Raw genomic sequence first — 21624 nt, forward strand, 5'->3', positions numbered from 1 at the left:
TTTAAAAAACCAGTGGTTTTTGAAATAAAATAGAATTCTCAAAATTTGTGGGTTTTCAAGGATGAGGCCAAATTCTGGCATATTAGGAATTTCATATTCGAATTCAGCGTCCAAAAATACACATAAAACTGACGATAAAAATTCTTTCGGGGCTGTTTCCTGAAAATTACCATTTGACTGGACTAACTAAATCAAATTCTAGCGGGAAGCAACTCAATATAGATACTCGATAGTGAGTATCGATGCTTAGCAAGAAAATTCACATTATTATCGATATATTATATTATCGATACTTGTGAAGAAGATGTATCGATTGTAAACACGTGGTTCGTGTTTTGAAGTAAAAGTTTTGAGGTTAAATGTTGAAAGAATTTGATATTTTGAATTGCATGAGTCTATCGTGTGGTTTGGTGTAGCTTCTGAGTTCTAAGCAAAATTGAAATAATATAGAAAAGGATAATAATCATCAGGTATGTGTTATTTTGGCCAACCGAGTGTGCAAGCTCATTGTAACTTAGTCTCTTATACTAAACACCAAACAAGATGAAGTAGCTGTAGGTATAATTTTTTCCACCTTATGTATTTGCATTTATATATTCTGGTTACCCCAGACTTGAAAATTCCTTTTTATATTGATGTTAGGTAATGATAATTGATTTTTATACTATAGCCAGCAAGCTGGATTAATTGAGTTTTAAGATTTTAAAATCATCATTTGCGGCATTGTACTTTGTGCATTATTAATACTGCATAAAGAAAATGGCCAACTTTTTTGGTAGTTACGCTGTCAAATTTTTTTTCAATTTTTAATGAAGAGGAAATATTTGCATGTCGACACTACTGAGTGTCCTAAGTGCATAAATTTCAAATCGCAAACAATGCTTTGGGCACTCTGTACTCAGCACTAGGAAATTGTTCAAGCAAAAATTAATGCTGGACTTATCTTATGTATCAAACAATGTATTAAAAAACTAGAACTGCAATATATTTTGCAAGCATACACCCTTTTTTACTTATACAGTATATTTACTAGATTAAATGTGCGATTCCTTGGAGGCGTGTCGACACGCGCCGTTCAAGACGCGCAGCTATAAGCAGGCAACTTGACATGCGCGGCTATAAGCAGGCAACTTGATATGCGCCGTTTGAGACGCGTCAAGGTCTATAAATTGAAGGTTTTTATAGACCTTGAGACGCGTCGCCTCTAAGGAATTGCACTTTAATAGTATCCTATAATATAATAGTACCACTAACAGGTGTTTTCGTGGGAAAATACCAACAGGAAACAACCGGTACAGTGCAAGGAAATTTGTTAGTATGTAATGGGATTCGATGTAGAAAGGTCTAGTCTACCTGGACTCAGGTTGTAGACTACAAAATTACGTTCAGAGATGTTCTTATTATGCATTCAAATAGTCAAATTCTGAAGATATAGTTGATTAAAAGCAATTCTTTAAAATTTCATTTTTTTCAAAAATGTAACTTGCTTTTCAAAAATTGTAATTAAGTAGGTTTATTCATAAAATATATAGAGCTTTGAAAGATCACATTTTATTACCTATCTTGTAAAAAAGGCTAGAGTGAATTTTCTCTCCGATGACTTGATTTGGCAAAAAATACAGGAAACTGGAAGATTACGAACATCTGAGTTTTGGGACATTTTGTTAACAGATCTAGGTTAACTTTCTTCATCATTATCCAATCCCCCAGAATCATTGCACAAAAATTTAATTTTGTTCGGAATTAATTCCCCAAACGGCCCTTTCCAGTACATTTTGACTAGACTAGAGTTAGACATAAACTTGAGCTCAAGTCCGCAAACTCTATTCTTCATATTATATTGATCATATTATTAAGCATGTTTATTTTTGGTATAAATTAGACGAGTGTATTTAAAACAAATTTAGCATCGATGATGATATTTCTGAGCATACAGACATTGGCCAGAGTTTAAATGTAGTTAATATTGTAAAAATGCTTGTTTTTTGTATAGCAATTTGTATGATTTTACTGGTCACCTGAGACCTGACTTTGTCAATAACATACATTTAACACACTTTTTACTTTCCTTGCCCTATTACCATAGGTAAGGATAGTATTGCTTTCCGAAAAAAATTAAGGTACCCCAATTTCTGAATTTCTATACGTTTTAAGGTCCCCTGAGTCCAAACAAGTGGTTTTTGGGTATTGGACTGTATGTGTGTGTGTGTGTGTGTGTGTATGAGTGTATGTGAGTCTGTATCTCATCTCCCAATTAACGGAATGACTTGAAATTTGGAACTTAAGGTCCTTACACTATAAGGATCCGACACGAACAATTTCGATCAAATGCGATTCTTACTGACTGAAGTACATTTGTACTGAAGTACCCAGAACCACCAACAACACCGACCGGTGTCAACAACGGCAACCGACCGGTGTCGTTGTTGGTGGTTTTGGGTACTTCAGTCAGTAAGTAAACGTTTTTAATTATTTACTCAATAATTGACTGCATGTCGTGTTTAAATACATAAAAAAGTGTGCTAATACAAAGCAGTTCGGAATGGATCAAGAAACCATCACCTTTAACAACATTTTTTTTCGCAATAATTTCTTGCTGTTTCTGTTGTATGTGAATCACCCTCTGTGCATGGTGTACTTAAAAGCTCACAGTGTTTCATGTTTGCGGATAATACAAAAATATTCAGACGGAATGACTGCATGTTGCTTCAAAAGGAAATCGACTCATTGCAGTTCAAGTTCTAGACTTTGAATCTAGAATGAATTTTGCTAAATTCGATGTGTTGTCGTTCACCAGACAAAGAGGCTCCTTTCGCTTTGATAATAGGGTAGATGATATCCTGTTGGATCATGTGCTGGTGTATGAGGTTTTTGGAGTAGTGATGGATTCCCACCTTGACTTTGACAAGCATTGATCATCTGGCATCAAAGTGTAACCAGATGATGGGCTTCGTTTTTAGAATGTGTGCAAGTTTCCAGAGATGGGAGCCCTTACTATACCTCTTCAAATCCTTGATTTGGAGTCTCCTTCGGATATGCAGCCCCAATCCGGAATCCCGATCAGGTTCCTTATAAGTAAACTGGAAAGAATGCAAAGCAAATTCCTCAGATATCTCTTCTATAAGAAAATTTGAGCATTCTTGTGAGATTGGTTTCTCTACACAGCGGCTGAGGTCGTTGTTTGAGGTTGATACTCTCAAGTTCAGGCGAGAACATGTCGTTGATTATTTTTCGAAAGATTATTATGAATGATGTTGACTCTTACCCCCTTGCGAGAATTTGTTTCGCCCACTCTAAGGCGGTGATGGCATCCCCCATTTTCAGTTCAGATGTAGGACAGCTGGATTTCCCCCCTCTCAACCACAAGCCAAGATTGTTCAATGGACTTGGTGGTGGGGTGGATATGTTTTCAAATGGTCCATCAAGTTTCAAGCACCCAATTACATTGCTTTTGAGACAAAATAAAAATAACTGAAAATTTAAATGCACAGACACAATTATTGCACATTTTCCAATCACCATTGATAGCATTACTCTTTTAATTTCTGTTTGTTTTTTCAACTAAATACAATTTTATTATAGTCATACTATCACTCTTACTACTCTGATACTTTGTGTCATAGCCCCCAAAATTTTCCTTTATTGTCATAGTTCTTCGTAGGCATTCATCATTATCATCATCCTCTTCTCTCTTTCATGCGTCTCTTTGTAAAAGTAAAACTTTCAAGTTCGGTTATAATTGTTCAAGTTTTATTTTGTGTGTCCACTCTCAATATGATGTAATGATATGAAAATTGAATGCGTTTCATTTTTAATAAATGTGCTGCTGTTTATTCATTTTAGGATGGATGAGGGAACAGAAGAGTTTGAAGGTCCACCAAAGAAGAAAGCGATGGTTTCGGACGAATCCTCCAATAACGAGAAAACCCCATCATCCAAAGTTCAGGATACTATAATTCAAGATGTTCGTAAGATGTTAAAAGAAGAAAATGCGCTCAAAGGTAAAACTCTCATGAGTCATGATATTCTGATGAAAATGCAATATCTATTCCCTATCACTTTTCTTCTTTTTTTTATTGAATTCATAAAATTACGGAAAAATTTTATCAATATCTTTTTAAGTATTCCAACTGCGAGCAAAACATTTGTAGCAGTTACAAACCTTATTCGAAAAAGCTATTGCCCTACTGAATTAAGTATTCTATCCAATATATTTTTTCAAGAAAATCCTATGTGATATGTAGGCGTGATGTGCTATTGGATTTTTTCCCAGATATGGGACATCAAATCAATATGTCTGACTGCTACTGCCCGCTTTTAAATCCATTTTCCAATAGATGTGCGCAATATTTTACATTAAAATTTCAGCACAAAATTAATTACATATTGATTTGTTTCAGCTGTCCATGTTTTACTTAATGCGGCCAGAAACAATGCGAGTGTGGATTATATTCATAATTATATAAAAGCTGGAGGTGGACCACTGGAACTACTAAAGGTGCTACAGCAATGTGAAAACAAAAAAGATCTGAGCTTTGTCTGTCCCATATTCTCTGCAGTACATTTGGTTCTCATCAAGTAAGTATTTTATAAAGAATAATTGTCCATTCTTAATCAATCTTCTTCTAATACAGGTTATAACTTGTACTCATTGAAAATAGTGAACCAAAAATTGTTGCTAAAAATAAAATATCAAAGATTATGACTGCTTCTAACATCACAGTGAATAAAAATGGAAGAAGCTAAGTATTAATGAAAAATAAATACTATAATGAAAAAGGAAACATGGAAGCATGTAGGTGATTGTCGAGCGTTGGACGTCGGGTTGTTTACGATGTTTGCATGCACCACAGAGGTACAGTTATACGCTTTCAAAATAACTTATCAGTCTTGACCACTTCTGCTGTAAGTTCATTGATTTTCTATGTAAAGATCTTCGACTGATTAGGGCAGCGCCCTTATAAATAAAATAATTTCCTTGTACCCGATATAAAATCGGTATGAATTCAGTTGCAGCTCCTTCTCTAACCTCAGTAAAATCTTATCATTTTTCACTAATATTTATGATTGACTTGATTGCAGAATCATGAGTGATTTCCCTCACTTGGAACAAAGCGCCGAAGAAGCATGCATCTATCTTCTTCACGAGTGTACTCCCGTTCTACATCTAATGATTAATTTGAAATCGCCCATGGAAAACAAGAAACTTGCTCTCTCTCTGCTCACAGGTAAATATTATTAACAATAGTCTGTTCTTGGAGCCAAGAGGTGATGTGAACTAACATGCGAATGTGAGATCTGTTATCACGGAATAGCGGAGGTAGTGGTTTGAGAGTGGATCTTTGAGCAAGATCAATTCACTTTACTCGAAGAGTAGTAAATAAAAACTGAACTAAAGAATCACAGTACTGTCAATACCTACTATTACTTCGTAGTAATTTTAGTAGGTATTGATAATAGGTATCAATAGTAGGTATTGTTACTGTGCGTGATTCAGTGTGAATTGAAAGCATTGTGAACTGGTATTACATGTCCAGCAATTAACAGCTGATATGATTCATCACTTTTATACGCACACAAGCTCAACTTCATGTTATTGAAACCTGAAATTCAAAATTATGTGAGATTGATTAAATTTTGATTGTACAATCTTATTTAAAGTGTATAAAATCTATTGTTTTCCATCAACGGAACTTAAATATGTTTGCTTCACGAGGAATAGTTCACCGCATTTACAATCCAAACCTTGACACTGCACTCACTAAGCTGCTTTTAGAAGGAAAAAATTATGTATTAGGTCATCACAACCTAATTCGAACCAGATGAATCTTAACAGATACGCCGATGACATCGAAATTATATACTTTGTTCAATAAATGGATGCATTCAAATAAGAATTTATACTGCTAAAAACAGTATACATTTTTAAAAACTCTTCTTATTATTTCCTGTGTTGTATACTCTTGTATAAATCCTTATACACTATTCATAAATTTCCATTGCATTGCTACTAATTATACTATTTTTTCGTCTCCTAGTTTCGACTGGGCTTGCGACCCACTACATTCTTATTTTCATTAAAACCACTAGAAATGAAATTGTATGAAATCACGCTTAGAGTGAGGTCTTAGTGAAATTTCTGAATTTCTATACGTTTTAAGGTCCCCTGAGTCCAAAAAAGTGGTTTTTGGGTATTGGTCTGTATGTGTGTGTGTGTGTGTGTATGAGTGTATGTGAGTCTGTGTACACGATATCTCATCTCCCAATTAACGGAATGACTTGAAATTTGGAACTTAAGGTCCTTACACTATAAGGATCCGACACGAACAATTTCGATCAAATGCGATTCTTACTGACTGAAGTACTTTTGTACTGAAGTACCCAGAACCACCAACAACACCGACCGGTGTCAACAACGGCAACCGACCGGAGTCAACAACGGCAACCGACCGGTGTCAACAACGGCAACCGACCGGAGTCAACAACGGCAACCGACCGGTGTCAACAACGGCAACCGACCGGAGTCAACAACGGCAACCGACCGGTGTCGTTGTTGGTGGTTTTGGGTACTTCAGTACGAATGTACTTCAGTCAGTAAGTAAACGTTTTTAATTATTTACTCAATAATTGACTGCATGTCGTGTTTAAATACATAAAAAAGTGTGCTAATACAAAGCAGCTCGGAATGGATCAAGAAACCATCACCTTTAACATACATTCTTTTTCGCAATAATTTCTTGCTGTTTCTGTTGTATGTGAATCACCCTCTGTGCATGGTGTACTTAAAAGCTCACAGTGTTCCATGTTTGCGGATAATACAAAAATATTCAGACGGAATGACTGCATGTTGCTTCAAAAGGAAATCGACTCATTGCAGTTCAAGTTCCAGACTTTGAATCTAGAATGAATTTTGCTAAACTCGATGTGTTGTCGTTCACCAGACAAAGAGGCTCCTTTCGCTTTGATAATAGGATAGATGATATCCTGTTGGATCATGTGCTGGTGTATGAGGTTCTTGGAGTAGTGATGGATTCCCACCTTGACTTTAACAAGCATTGATTATCTGGCATCAAAGTGTAACCAGATGATGGGCTTCGTTTTTAGAATGTGTGCAAGTTTCCAGAGATGGGAGCCCTTACTATACCTTTTCAAATCCTTGATTTGGAGTCTCCTTCGGATATGCAGCCCCAATCCGGAATCCCGATCAGGTTCCTTATAAGTAAACTGGAAAGAATGCAAAGCAAATTCCTCAGATATCTCTTCTATAAGAAAATTTGAGCATTCTTGTGAGATTGGATTCTCTACACAGCGGCTGAGGTCGTTGTTTGAGGTTGATACTCTCAAGTTCAGGCGAAACATGTCGTTGACTATTTTTCGAAAGATTATTATGAATGATGTTGACTCTTACCCCCTTGCGAGAATTTGTTTCGCCCACTCTAAGGCGGTGATGGCATCCCCCATTTTCAGTTCAGATGATTCTTTGTAAAAGGTAAAACTTTCAAGTTCGGTTATAATTGTTCAAGTTTTATTTCGTGTGTCCACTCTCAATATGATGTAATGATATGAAAATTGAATGCGTTTCATTTTTAATAAATGTGCTGCTGTTTATTCATTTTAGGATGGATGAGGGAACAGAAGAGTTTGAAGGTCCACCAAAGAAGAAAGCGATGGTTTCGGACGAATCCTCCAATAACGAGAAAACCCCATCATCCAAAGTTCAGGATACTATAATTCAAGATGTTCGTAAGATGTTAAAAGAAGAAAATGCGCTCAAAGGTAAAACTCTCATGAGTCATGATATTCTGATGAAAATGCAATATCTATTCCCTATCACTTTTCTTTTTTTTTTGAATTCATAAAATTAAGGAAAAATTTTATCAATATCTTTTTAAGTATTCCAACTGCGAGCAAAACATTTGTAGCAGTTACAAAACTTATTCGAAAAAGCTATTGCCCTACTGAATTAAGTATTCTATCCAATATATTTTTTCAAGAAAATCTTATGTGATATGTAGGCGTGATGTGCTATTGGATTTTTTCCCAGATATGGGACATCAAATCAATATGTCTGACTGCTACTGCTCGCTTTTAAATCAATTTTCCAATAGATGTGCGCAATTTTGTACATTAAAATTTCAGCACAAAATTAATTACATATTGATTTGTTTCAGCTGTCCATGTTTTACTTAATGCGGCCAGAAACAATGCGAGTGTGGATTATATTCATAATTATATAAAAGCTGGAGGTGGACCACTGGAACTACTAAAGGTGCTACAGCAATGTGAAAACAAAAAAGATCTGAGCTTTGTCTGTCCCATATTCTCTGCAGTACATTTGGTTCTCATCAAGTAAGTATTTTATAAAGAATAATTGTCCATTCTTAATCAATCTTCTTCTAATACAGGTTATAACTTGTACTCATTGAAAATAGTGAATCAAACATTGTTGCTAAAAATAAAATATCAAAGATTATGACTGCTTCTAACATCACAGTGAATAAAAATGGAAGAAGCTAAGTATTAATGAAAAATAAATACTAGAATGAAAAAGGAAACATGGAAGCATGTAGGTGATTGTCGAGCGTTGGACGTCGGGTTTTTTGCGATGTTTGCATGCACCACAGAGGTACAGTTATACGCTTTCAAAATAACTTATCAGTCTTGACCACTTCTGTTGTAAGTTCATTGATTTTCTATGTAAAGATCTTCGACTGATTAGGGCAGCGCCCTTATAAATAAAATAATTTCCTTGTACCCGATATAAAATCGGTATGAATTCAGTTGCAGCTCCTTCTCTAACCTCAGTAAAATATTATTATTTTTCACTAATATTTATGATTGACTTGATTGCAGAATCATGAGTGATTTCCCTCACTTGGAACAAAGCGCCGAAGAAGCATGCATCTATCTTCTTCACGAGTGTACTCCCGTTCTACATTTAATGATTAATTTGAAATCCCCCATGGAAAACAAGAAACTTGCTCTCTCTCTGCTCACAGGTAAATATTATTAACAATAGTCTGTTCTTGGAGCCAAGAGGTGATGTGAACTTACATGCGAATGTGAGATCTGTTATCACGGAATAGCGGAGGTAGTGGTTTGAGAGTGGATCTTTGAGCAAGATCAATTCACTTTACTCGAAGAGTAGTAAATAAAAACTGAACTAAAGAATCACAGTACTATTGACTGAACATTCAATACCTACTATTACTTCGTAGTAATTTTAGTAGGTCAATACCTACTATTACTTCGTAGTAATTTTAGTAGGTATTGATAATAGGTATCAATAGTAGGTATTGTTACTGTGCGTGATTCAGTGTGAATTGAAAGCATTGTGAACTGGTATTACATGTCCAGCAATTAACAGCTGATATGATTCATCACTTTTATACGCACACAAGCTCAACTTCATGTTATTGAAGCCTGAAATTCAAAATTATTTGAGATTGATTAAATTTTGATTGTACAATCTTATTTAAAGTGTATAAAATCTATTGTTTTCCATCAACGGAACTTAAATATGTTTGCTTCACGAGGAATAGTTCACCGCATTTACAATCCAAACCTTGACACTGCACTCACTAAGCTGCTTTTAGAAGGAAAAAATTATGTATTAGGTCATCACAACCTAATTCGAACTAGATGAATCTTAACAGATACGCCGATGACATCGAAATTATATAGTTTGTTCAATAAATGGATGCATTCAAATAAGAATTTATACTGCTAAAAACAGTATACATTTTTAAAAACTCTTCTTATTATTTCCTGTGTTGTTTACTCTTGTATAAATCCTTATACACTATTCATAAATTTTCATTGCATTGCTACTAATTATACTATTTTTTCGTCTCCTAGTTTCGACTGGGCTTGCGACCCACTACATTCTTATTTTCATTAAAACCACTAGAAATGAAATTGTATGAAATCACGCTTAGAGTGAGGTCTTAGTGAAATTTCTGCATTCCTTTCCTCAGATTGTACAGGTGGCGCACAATATGATCCAACATTTAATTTTGTCATAGAAAATTTATTGTGAAAGCAATACAGAAAAATGAGATATAACTTGCTTACTGCATACCTGGAGATTAGTTTCTGGCCATTACATGTTCAATGTGGCCACCTTCTTGCCTGATAACTGCTTCAACACGAACGCCTATGTTATTGGTGACTCGGCGACACATATCCTCGGTTATCTCGTTACATGTCTCTATGATTAGCACTCAGATCCATCAGTGCTTAGGATGTTTAGCGAAAATCTTCTTCAGAAATCCCCAAAGAAAATAGTCGCACGGATTCAAATCAGGACTGTTTGGAGGCAAGTTTTGCCCATACGTAAAACGATTCAGAAATCGGTTTGAATTGAAATTTTCTTAAAAAGTCTAAAACAAAATTAGCCGTGGTGTGGTCTGGTTCCATCCTGCATGAACCACTGATTCTCTAATCTTAACACACTGATGGATCTGCGAGTGCTAATTACTGAGGCATGTAACGAGATAACCGAGGATATGTGTCGCCGAGTCACTAATAACATAGTCGTTCGTGTTGAAGCAGTTATCAGACAAGAAGTTATCAGGCCACATTGAACATGTAATGGCCAGAAATTAATCTCCAGGTTTACAGTAGACAAGTTATATCTCATTTTTCTGTATTGCTTTCCCAATAAACTCTATGACAAAACTAAATGTTGGATCATATCGTGCGCCATCCTGTATTTACTATTAAGATTGATCCTATCAATATTATGTCATGAATCTTTGTTCTCACTTACTTTTGATCTCCCCGGTAATGCTATACCTCTTCACCAACTAATTAGAATGTTTCCATTCTAATTTTATAGTTAATTTTCTTCTTTTTTAATTTCAGCTGTTGTATCTTTGAGTTTCCGACTTGCTCGTGATGTTTTGTCATCGTTTGATCTTGACTTCAAATCAGTGGAGCACCTTGCTGAGCAGGTCAATCCCACAGACATCAACAGTGTTCGTGTCAAATTCATTCACTTTGTGGTTGCTTTCATGGTCGAGGCTAACCCACTCCTCATAAAGCAGCTACTGCAGAATAAAGGTAGAGTATTCTTTTGAAACAAGTGATTATACTCTATTGTATACTGATTATTGTAGAGTGATTATATACTCTATATAGAGTGATTATACTCTATTTTATAATCTATTGTTGTTGTTAAACTCCGAAACATTCATTGCAATTGTTACTGAATTTCCAAGTAGTATTTTAAACTTTTTTATTTAATATTAATGCTTATTTGCACAATGAGATATCAATCATAATCTTGGATCAGCACATTGCTGTGTAGGTATAATATTTGATTAGCTGATTCTCACAGTAGATCCTGTTTTTGCGAAACCCTTCAGTATGATAAATCTCTATGTACTCTTGTAGAAAAGTAAAACTTGAAACTTATTTTGTGCTACTATACAGGTGCTCGAATACTCTGTTATCTTTCAAACATTATGTTCACTGTTCACTGAATTGCTGCTTTCAGGTATTCTTCGGTTGATTTTGAAAGATATGGTCTTCGACTATAGTTCAACAGTTGAATTGTTTCTTTCCACTTTGCACCAGAAAGTGGTTCTGAACTATTCGATCCCCAAGACAACGAAAATGCATGCCTTCAATACAGCAGTATTGATTCTCCTGATAGATTTGTACTCGTGGCGAGGGCCAAAGAAGTGGACACCAAAACGCCAATCAATAGCAGAGTTGAAATTTGTCGAGTCAGAGGTAATTTAGAATTTTATCAAATTCAAGAATTCATTAATCTATTATAAATTTTCCAAAGTAGCTACAGTTGTATGAGGGAAGCGCTTTTATATGAATGTACGTCCATACAATAATCAGTTGTGTGGCCGCTGCCATAGATCTTTATCACTTAACAATAATTCGAGCAATAATATTGAAATTAAATTTCCTCATTCTTCATGTGCTAGAAAACGCTATTCTTTCAAATCAAAACAGTTGAAAATGAATTTCACATTCTGATTTTCCTAGTGAATATACAGCCAGCTTGAGAAGTTAAATCACAACATACTTAACTTATGCACCATAAAACATGTGAAATTCAAAGAATATTGTAACTACATATATGTGAAGAGATTTGTATAGTGTCTACTTTGAGTACAGCCTTTAGTAAAGATTTTTGGCAAGTTGTAATCAAATTCAATTATGTACTCATATTACCTACACTCAAACTTGAAACATGTGACACATAAATTCTCAAACTTACCTTTTTGTGATCCATTTTGTCATTTGACCTTGATGATTTGTATTCAGATTAGAGTTATTTGAAGACGAATTTATTTTCTTGTACATTTCTTATGACAGTTTTGTAACTTTTCAGGGACCAAATGAAGAAAAAGATAAGGTTCGACGCATTGTCCATGAGCTTCTGACCGTATTATGCACTTCTCATAAACAAGGAGTTGTGTTTGAAGATAAATTATTGGGCACGAGTCAGTGTCAAAATGTCATTGCTAGGACGCTATTCAAGGTACGCTTTTTAATTTATGTTAGTAAATTGATCTTCAATTGTTCAATTCTCAATTAAATTTAACAATCCAAGCTTGAATCCTTATTTATCATCATTCGTATTTTTCGCTTTTCCATCGACGCAAATTATTCTTGTGAAATGTGGAATATTTGTTGGAAATGCCGGGAACGACTTATTTCAAAGCACTTTCATGACTTTATTTCAAGCACAGAATAACCAAAAAAATCCGTTAACAAGAATCTGACTAAAGTTCGCTTACAAAATTAAATTTATAGAGCTAATGAATGATATTGATTTCTTTCAGAACCTAGAAGTGGCTTGGAATGATGATCTTGCAAAAGATCTCACTTTGAAGATACTTACTGCCAACCCTGATCTCATCAAGGCAGCTTTGACATCGATTAAGTCAGCTTTCGAGCCATCTTCTTCTGCTTCTTGGTTATCTACTTGCTCGTTTTTGACAAAGGTATGCAATTTTTTTCAAAAAATGTATGCTTATTACATGGAAGTTTTTCAAGTATAACTGCACTGTTATAAAGCATCAGTTTCCAAGCATATTATTATTATGCTTTATTAAGCATTATTTCATTGATGAAATAATAACATTTGAAATCTTGTAGTTCGATCAGTACTAATTCGCTCTAAAATCAGTCGTCCCAAAATTTTGGTTTTACAGTAGTTATACCAAAGATGTTTCACAGTTTTTGACTTGAAAAATTGCAACACCATCACGAAACATGTCGCTACTTTGAAAATTTAAGTGTTACTATTTTTCACAAAAAGAGTATTTTAAAAGAGTATCATAAATTATTTCTACATGTATTATGTCATTTATTTTGTTATTTTTTCAAACTGTAAATTGCTCCAGCTTATAGTGAGTATTCCCACACTATTGATGCTGACTCAGTTTGCTCAAAATGATTTTTCCAGCTATTAATCACTACAATCTATTTCCGCGGTTAGTAATAAAACGTATCAATGATAATATTTGGGATCTTAGGGGTTCACTTGAGCAGTTGATAAAAAAATATTGGTGTTGAACAGACCACAGTTGTTTCTGAATATCAAATTTCAACTTCCATTAGTGATATATCATAATTGTGTTATTGTATGTTAATGATGTTTCTATGTTCTAGCTTGTTGAAGCTGTGCAAATAGATGAAAAATATCTGACTGATATGAATATCGAGCTGTACATGAAAGTGATAATGAGCCATTGCATGTCGCCATTGGTCGTTCAACATGTTTGCAGTGAGAAGGCTCTCACGCATCCCGACGCTGCAGTGCGATTCTCTTGCATTACATACTTGTACACTTGTCTGCACAAGTTACAATCTTGCATAAAATACTTCAAAGATGTATCTGAGCATGATGTATCTGAGCTTGTTTCAAAACATTTGATTATGGTGAGTAATTTAAATTACATTATTTGAGCTACCGTATACATTTTTCTGTTGAGAATGAATCCCTCATAAGCCCTGGATTTGTGCGTGGGTAATGGGAATGATGATTATAATAGATGAGTGGACCTACAGTTTTGAATGGGTCCCAAATCTGGTTTTAACATGAAATATTTTGGAGGGTCAATAATGATCAATTTTTAATAATTACTTCTTATAATAACCATAATTTATTGAGAACGTATATGATATGGAAACATATATTCTCCTACGGATTCCTTCTGCAAAATATCTATCCAATTGATACGAGAAAATAGTCAACAATCCTTCCAATATACAATTGGAACATTATCTTACTTTTAACTGTTATTTAATATCTGTAGCTTTATCTGTAGCTTTATTCTATTGCTTTCCTTTTACTTTCAGGTGGCTCCAAAAATTGAACTGCTACTAAATGCTTGGTCACTGAAAGATACCACTGAAACTGAGGATTCACCGCTTCAAAGTCCGACTCTCCCCGAATACTTTTCTACAGTTATTGATGCTATTCTGTTGCTGCATAACATGGTGCCCGACTATCTCCATGTGGATGATACTGAGACCATCGATACCATTCTGTTGTCAAGCTTGGATGAATCTGAAGATTCATGTTCCGGGACATTGAAACTAAAAATTATGAGAGTGCTTTCCATCTTGAAACCTCTTGATCCTATGAGTGTAAGTATACATTTCAATTACTATTATCAAGACTTCTCAATGTTTGTTTGTTCCTCTGTTCGTAGAAAGAAGTATTAATACAGTATTTATATTCAAAGATATGTTTTCTCCTTAAATTCTTTTATTGTCTAGAAAAATGGAGTATTTCCAGATTCCAGTACAGTATCTGAATGCAGTTTATCTTCTAATATCTATTTACATGTGTTAGCTTCCATGGCAATGCATATTGATTTTTGGAAAAACCCCATCAATCAATTATAAAAAAAATTATCTAAACTTAAATAGTATGTTTTCTTCTTGTTAGTCCAAATTAAATTGTATGTTGAGGTGGAAAATTCATGTACTAAATCTGGTCTCTCAGTTTTTTTTCAAGGCCCATGTTATACGAGCGCTAATGTCGCGGTGTTAACGCAGCAACGCTGAACCAAGTTATTTACAGTGTTGTTAGCGCACTAGGGAAGTACCATTGCCCAGTTAACCCGACGCTAAAAACGCCGCGGCATTAGCGCTCGTATAACATAAGCCTAAGCATGTTCAATCAGCAAGAACATCAACAGTAACAAATCTTGATGATTGTGTAGACAGAAATGTCTTCTAAAAACTGCCATAAGAATAAAACATTAAAATGTAATGCTCTAACTCAAGTTAATAGTTGTTTTATGAATAGCTGATGTAATTAAGAATAGTATTTTGGATTATCGCATTGTTAATACAAAAAATGTTATTAATAGTGTAGTATATTTTAAATAGTGTTTCATGCGCTTTTAATATAATTCTTATCTTGATTTTCAGAAACCTTTTTCCATAGCACTTGATTTGCATATCAACCATTTAAGCAACCCGGAATCATGTTGTGAAGCTAGGGAGGGCCTCAAGAAACTGCTACTCAATACTGGCCTCTTAGATGGTGCAGAAGATGAATTGGAAATCTGGCTCCACTGCCTCCAATCGTTTGCAAATGAATCCAGTGTGAAAAATTTCTTTTTGAAGGTCATCAGACAAACAATAAAAAATATTGGGTCTTACTTCAAATGCTTAGTAGAAGTTCATGATGCAGTAGTCGCGACATCTCAAGGAAAATCAACATCAACTATTGATGAAGTCATGGAAAGTAAGATAGCCGCTATTTACTACTGTCAATTATCCACACCTTCAATGTTAGAATATTGTAATTTACTTTTATTCCAAGAAGGTGACTCACTACAATGAAGTTTTTCTTTTGAGAAAAAGTAAGAGTGAAGTTTTGAAATTACTTTCCCTATGCTGAATGTCTCCACTGTAAATTATTATTCAATTCCTGAAAAGCGGAATTATTCTGACTGATTGCATGTTTAGGTGCGATTCCTTCGCGGCGTCTAGAGACGCCGCTAAGTAATAGCACCTTAACACATATGATAGTATTGATACTAATTCAATGATTGTTTAGAAACATTATGTCTCATCACAGTTGTAATGTACATTCATTATATAAATGAACAGGGATTAGAGAGACTTTGTATATCCAATTTTTGATTTATGCTTTTTGAATATCTGAACTAGCATTTGAATAGCATTCCTATGATTATTATCTTGACTTCAATACTCAACTATCTTAGTTTGTGTCATTTAAAGTAGACTGAATAAAACAAGCTTTGTTCTAAACCTTTTCAGAAGCATAAGAGTGAATGTTTGTGTTTTCTAGTGTTGGAGAACGATTTAAGTGTGGAAGAAAGATGCCACAGTCTCGTCAAGCATTCTCAAAATATCAGTCCTCTTATACCAGCAATGCTTGATTTTATGAACTCGAAGAAACAATCAAAACATATTGACAGCCTCGTTATGGACCTCAGTTCATCTGTTCTAATATACCTCCTGCACTTCCAGGTTACTTATTTATCACTTTATTAAATTACTTAGTTATTTATTTCGAATTGATAAATAGTATTTATTTCAATATACGAGTATAATGGGTTGAAGCAATATTTATTAATGACCAATCGATTTATCTTCGTTATGCTGCAACATAACTGAAAGTTTTGAATTCCAACCATCGAATTCAAGATTCAAGAATTCAAGATTCTTGTAAGATACAAAATCTTTGTAGTTAAAATATTTTCTTAAAATTGTTTAGCACTATTCATGTTTTTCTTTTAGATGATAGCCTTTATAAATGTGTATCTCCCAGCTTGTAGTTCAAGTTGACTTTAGAATAATCGAATAACTTACTACTTACTCTTACTTACAAATTATAATATAACTAACTATTATTTAATTTTACAAAGCATCAAGCATCCGTCCGTCCGACTGATCGACTTTCCATTTGTCATTTTTCTATTATGTTTTTATTTTAAAGATCTTTGTAGATAAACTGCAATTTGTTCATTATTTCAGGATTATCCAGAAAAGTTGGACTTGCTAGTGAAGAAATTCTCTAATCAAAATGAATCTGAAGTGAATGATTATATTGCAACATGGAGTGATGGAGATATTAAATCTTGTGCATTTCCATCATTGTCTTCAGTACCGAACAGTATTGATTCGAAACTGGCTAAAATATTCCAAAATCCGGAAAAATCATCCAAAATGGTCAAAAAGGTATTTTAAACACTTTTCTTTTCTATAACATTATTTTTATTTTTGCATTTTTACTTGATGGAGCATCATTTATTAATTAGAAATTATAATGCATAAATTATACAGACGGTGTTGCTATAACATCAAGAGACATGCGATATTATCCATTATTAGATTCTTGCAGATCAAAGATAAAGCAAAATAGTAGAATTTTCTCAAAAAATTCTAATTTAATGTAGAGAAGGAATGCAGATGTTTAGTTTAGTTTAGTTTCATTCTAGGTCATTGACCAGCGCTGCTGGATAGACTGTGTCAGGGTTTAAAAAACATGTCACAAAAAAAAGTTTCAAAATGTCATCTCACTATCAAGAAATTCACTCAGGCTATAGAATGGATGCTCCACCAAGAGTGATTTCAAAACTGCTCGGAACTGTCTATCACTTCCACTATCCTTGACCCACTCTGGCAGCTTATTAAACATCTTGAAGGCAATGAAAGGATAACTCTTCTGAGTCCTTGCTAAACGGCATCTTGGCATGTTGATGAGGTGAGTCTGCCGGGTTCCATAGCCATGTATCCCACCACGAGTATCAGCACTCCTAGCTCTGTCTCTGATGCGAACCAGACATTCAAGAATGTACTGATTTACAACAGTAAGCATTTTTAGCCTCTTGAAGAGTGGTCTGCAATGAGCTATGTAGTCACTGCCCGTCAGCACTCGCACAGCCTTTTTCTGCAGAAGCAGCACATCACCGAGTCGTCCAGAGTCACCCCACAGGTGAAGTCCATGACAGACATGGCTGTGAAACATGGCATAGTAGACAGTAAGCAGGTATCCGGCACCATGGTGATGGTGTTTTATAATATCAAAAAACATGCGATATCAATACTATTAGCTTCTTACAGATCAAATTTAAAGCAATCATTCTGGATGATTAAATAAATATATAAAACTGGTTGGTCTGAAAATGAAAGAAGGAAGAACCGATTGTTTGGAGTGAGCGCAAGAGAAGCGGGAGAGCGTCATTCGTAAAAATAGTAGAAAGCATGTTTGAAACGGTTAAAAACTTTATACTGTAGACTGAATTCTACAAGGCAGGACCATTTTCAAATTTGTCAAGGCATGAAGCTGGCGTGAATATGTAGAAAGAGTGACCAAGCAAAAGATGCAATCATGCTAAATAACAAATTGGTTGCGGTAAAGGTGCATTTTCGTTTGTGCGTATATTTCCGCAGTCGACGACGACAACCATTGTTGACATTCATATTGTCCAAATTTCAAGTGTGCTAAAACAGCTGATCAAATAACTTTTCATTATTTGTCTTTATTATCAAAGAATTGAACATTTCTAATAATATCAACATATTGCCATTTAAAAGTATAAAACAGTATAAGCTCAACCTACCCCATTAAAATGGGAAATGGGATTGGGAAATCTACCCAATCTGAGATTCTCTCCCTGTCGTGGTCGACGACGACATTTACGCACAAACGAAAACCCAGCTTAAGAAGAGGAGGTATATAAAGCATGACGGATACAGGATGTGGAGGGAGAAAGGAGAGATTGGAGGAGGACGGAAGTAGACAGGGATGTTTGGATAATCGTTGATGAGGCCAAGGCCCACATCGGCTGTACTGCAATTTTAAGTAGAAGTAAATAATTGAGGAAATCTATTATTTTGTTGAAATCATTTATGTTTGATTCAAATCAAATCAAATAATTTTTTACTGACCAAAAAACAAAGCATTGAAACAGCTTACAATATCCATCCAAAAATTTCAGATAACAATTATTACATATTCAAAAAAAAAATTTAGTAAGCTTTAAAACAAGTAGACATTAGGAAAAAAGACAGTTTCTTTCTTGTACAATAAAATTACTACTTGCTGAATTTTATAATATAATTCGCGTGCAAGTAGGAGCACAGCTTAAATAATTTTGTAATGCTTCATTCACACACACGCTTCATTCTATTCACATTCAATGCTTCATTCACACTACTTTCACTCCAACAATAGCAATTAGCGCACTTTGATTTAGTTTCTTTTTTAATTATTCATACCATTACAAAAAATTAACCTAGAATAGCAAACAAACTCTCAATTGAATCAGGCGGTTGTGATAACAGCCACTTGCAAATTTACCTTTTAAAGGAATGATAATATTTAATTTGTCTAATATAAAAGGGTAGCTGATTGAAGAATTTTGGCCCTAAAAACACAAACGATTTTTGAAAACAGGTATTATGGGATTTTGGGAGTTTCAACATATTGTTAGTCATTCCTCTTGTTCTGTATACTAAATCACCCTCACCCATCTGATCACTACAATTACCTGACATCCTGAAAAACAATGAAAGAACTTTAATCATATAAATGTATCGTAATGGCAAGCACTTGAAGAATTGAAATATAGGAAAAGAATGATCAAACCTACTTACTCTTTTCATAACCCGTATTATCGCCTTTTGCAACGTCAGTAAAGGTTTTAAATGAGTTATGTATGTTGAGCCCCAACAGCCTATACCATAGTTCAACTTGGAGTCAACTAGTGCATAATAGATCTGCTTGATTATGATTTTATTCTGTTAAATTTCAAGTACTGTAGTCAAATTAGTTAACAATTTTCTAATAAATAATTTACAATTTCAGGTTTTTGAGTATTTGGAAAAAGAAAAGATCAATACTGTACTCCTTCTAAGATCAACCTTGTTCTACATCACTCAGTTTCACCGGCATGGCATCCTCACCTCAGATCTACTGGACACGTCTCTTGAAATAATGAAAAGACTCACCTGTTGCTCTACCTCTTCACAAGCTCTCAGCTCAGTTATTACTAGTGCTATCATCCATCCTATTATTGTTAATGGGTAAGTAATTAAGTAAAAAACACTATATTTATCTCTTCTTCTCTTCTCTTCTTCTCTATACTTATAAAAGGCTAAGCCCCGACAGACTGAAATCACACCACAGCCCAAACTACTGAGCCTAAAAACTTGAAATTTTGCACGATTGTTTATGGTAGCCTGAAAACATCCACTAAGAAAGGATTTTCAGAAATTTGCCCCCCTGAGGGAGCTGGGGCCCCCCAAAATTTTGTACTTTTTAACCGCTCATTGCACAGCAAAGTCATGAGGAACTTTTTTGTTCAGCTACGAAAAAAAATTAGATCTATGCAGAAAAATTCCGATCAGGAGCACAAGGGGGTCCAGGAGAGGGCATTTTTCGAAACTTTTGATGTAAAATCACACTACAGCTCAAACTAATTGTCCTACAGACTTGAAACTTTGCCCAAATATTCTTCAAACATGCTAGACGCGCACTAAGAACGGATTTCGAGATATTTTGCCTCTAAGGGTTTCAAAGGATAAAAAAGGATCATATTTAGTAATGTTATGAACATGGTAAGGTTAATGCCACATGGAACTGAGATAATTGACACATGATATTCTAACATATGCTATAATCTATAATCATTGGAAAGCTTAAAATAATTTCATAAATCAGCTGATCGAATTTAATTTTCCAAAGATTGAAAGCGCTAGCTTGCCACGTGTTTGTTCCATTGTTGTATGAGTCTCATACATTCCGATTAGAACAGAGCACAGAGATTTTCTTTGGTTAGGAGTTTGTTGATAATTCTTTTTTTCAAATTTTATTGCAAACAAAAATCACATTGAAAAATTTCTTAATAGACAACAAGATTTTAAAAAACAAGATGTCAAACATAAACCTATATTCATTTGTAGCATGGCCAGAAAAAGACAAACTTGAGTACTAGCCGTGAGTTCATTCAATATAACTCATATTTTTGTGTTAATATTTTGTGAACAAGAAGTAAGAGTTGATGAGAGATGTGAGTAATATATTTTATTTGATTTAAATGGTTATTCATATTGTAGTAGTCGGGGTCACTTCAAAGTTTTTTATTTTGTAGCTAATAAATGTCATACATATTGATTGTCCATAATGTAAGTGATTAAACTAATCAAAATTAATGGCTTACTGGTCCTTCACAGAACTTATAGTATTCCTGGTGATTGAGCCTGTCTTTTTTCATTGTTGACTATTAATAATAAAGCTTTATTTACAACTAGCTTACCTGGCAAACTTCGTACCGCCAAAAGTCAATGTACACTTCACTTTATTTGGTGAATCATGAAATTTATCTGACAATCAATATTTTCATTCAAATCTAAATACGGAATTCCTATGTGCTTATTCATGCAGCATTCATTATTCCCAAAACATATTCTTCTCAATCAATTGGTAGTAATATCTAACAGTAAAGTGTTGAATTAAAAAAAAAATAGATAGGATAAATTAGTGTTTCAAAGATGAGTTCAATGTTTTCATAGTTATTGATTGTCAATAGATGGTCCAGGAAATATGCGATGTACGATGAATCATCACCAGGAATTACATATTCTTTCCATCTTCCATTTTAG

The 21624-nt window shown here is 34.4% G+C and overlaps 1 protein-coding gene across 2 annotated transcripts in view; it reads left to right on the forward strand.

The window, feature by feature from the left end:
• Positions 1-314: 314 nt before the first annotated feature.
• Positions 315-21624, forward strand: part of LOC111053536 — a 51252-nt gene continuing 29942 nt past the window's right edge. The window contains exons 1-14 of one of the 2 annotated variants that reach the window (XM_039421325.1): positions 315-470; positions 3844-4001; positions 4401-4578; positions 5083-5228; positions 10867-11064; positions 11501-11739; positions 12356-12505; positions 12810-12971; positions 13642-13911; positions 14332-14622; positions 15415-15733; positions 16304-16485; positions 16993-17196; positions 19829-20046. In XM_039421325.1, the coding sequence (XP_039277259.1) occupies positions 3845-4001; positions 4401-4578; positions 5083-5228; positions 10867-11064; positions 11501-11739; positions 12356-12505; positions 12810-12971; positions 13642-13911; positions 14332-14622; positions 15415-15733; positions 16304-16485; positions 16993-17196; positions 19829-20046 (2714 nt within the window). In that variant the 5' untranslated portion in view covers positions 315-470; position 3844. Of the gene's footprint in view, positions 471-3843; positions 4002-4400; positions 4579-5082; positions 5229-7612; positions 7777-8171; positions 8350-8853; positions 9000-10866; positions 11065-11500; positions 11740-12355; positions 12506-12809; positions 12972-13641; positions 13912-14331; positions 14623-15414; positions 15734-16303; positions 16486-16992; positions 17197-19828; positions 20047-21624 lie in introns of those variants that run through there. The other variant, XM_039421329.1, reaches the window with a different exon arrangement.

The sequence above is a fragment of the Nilaparvata lugens genome, chromosome 1, assembly GCF_014356525.2.
Source record: "Nilaparvata lugens isolate BPH chromosome 1, ASM1435652v1, whole genome shotgun sequence".
NCBI lineage: Eukaryota > Metazoa > Arthropoda > Insecta > Hemiptera > Delphacidae > Nilaparvata > Nilaparvata lugens.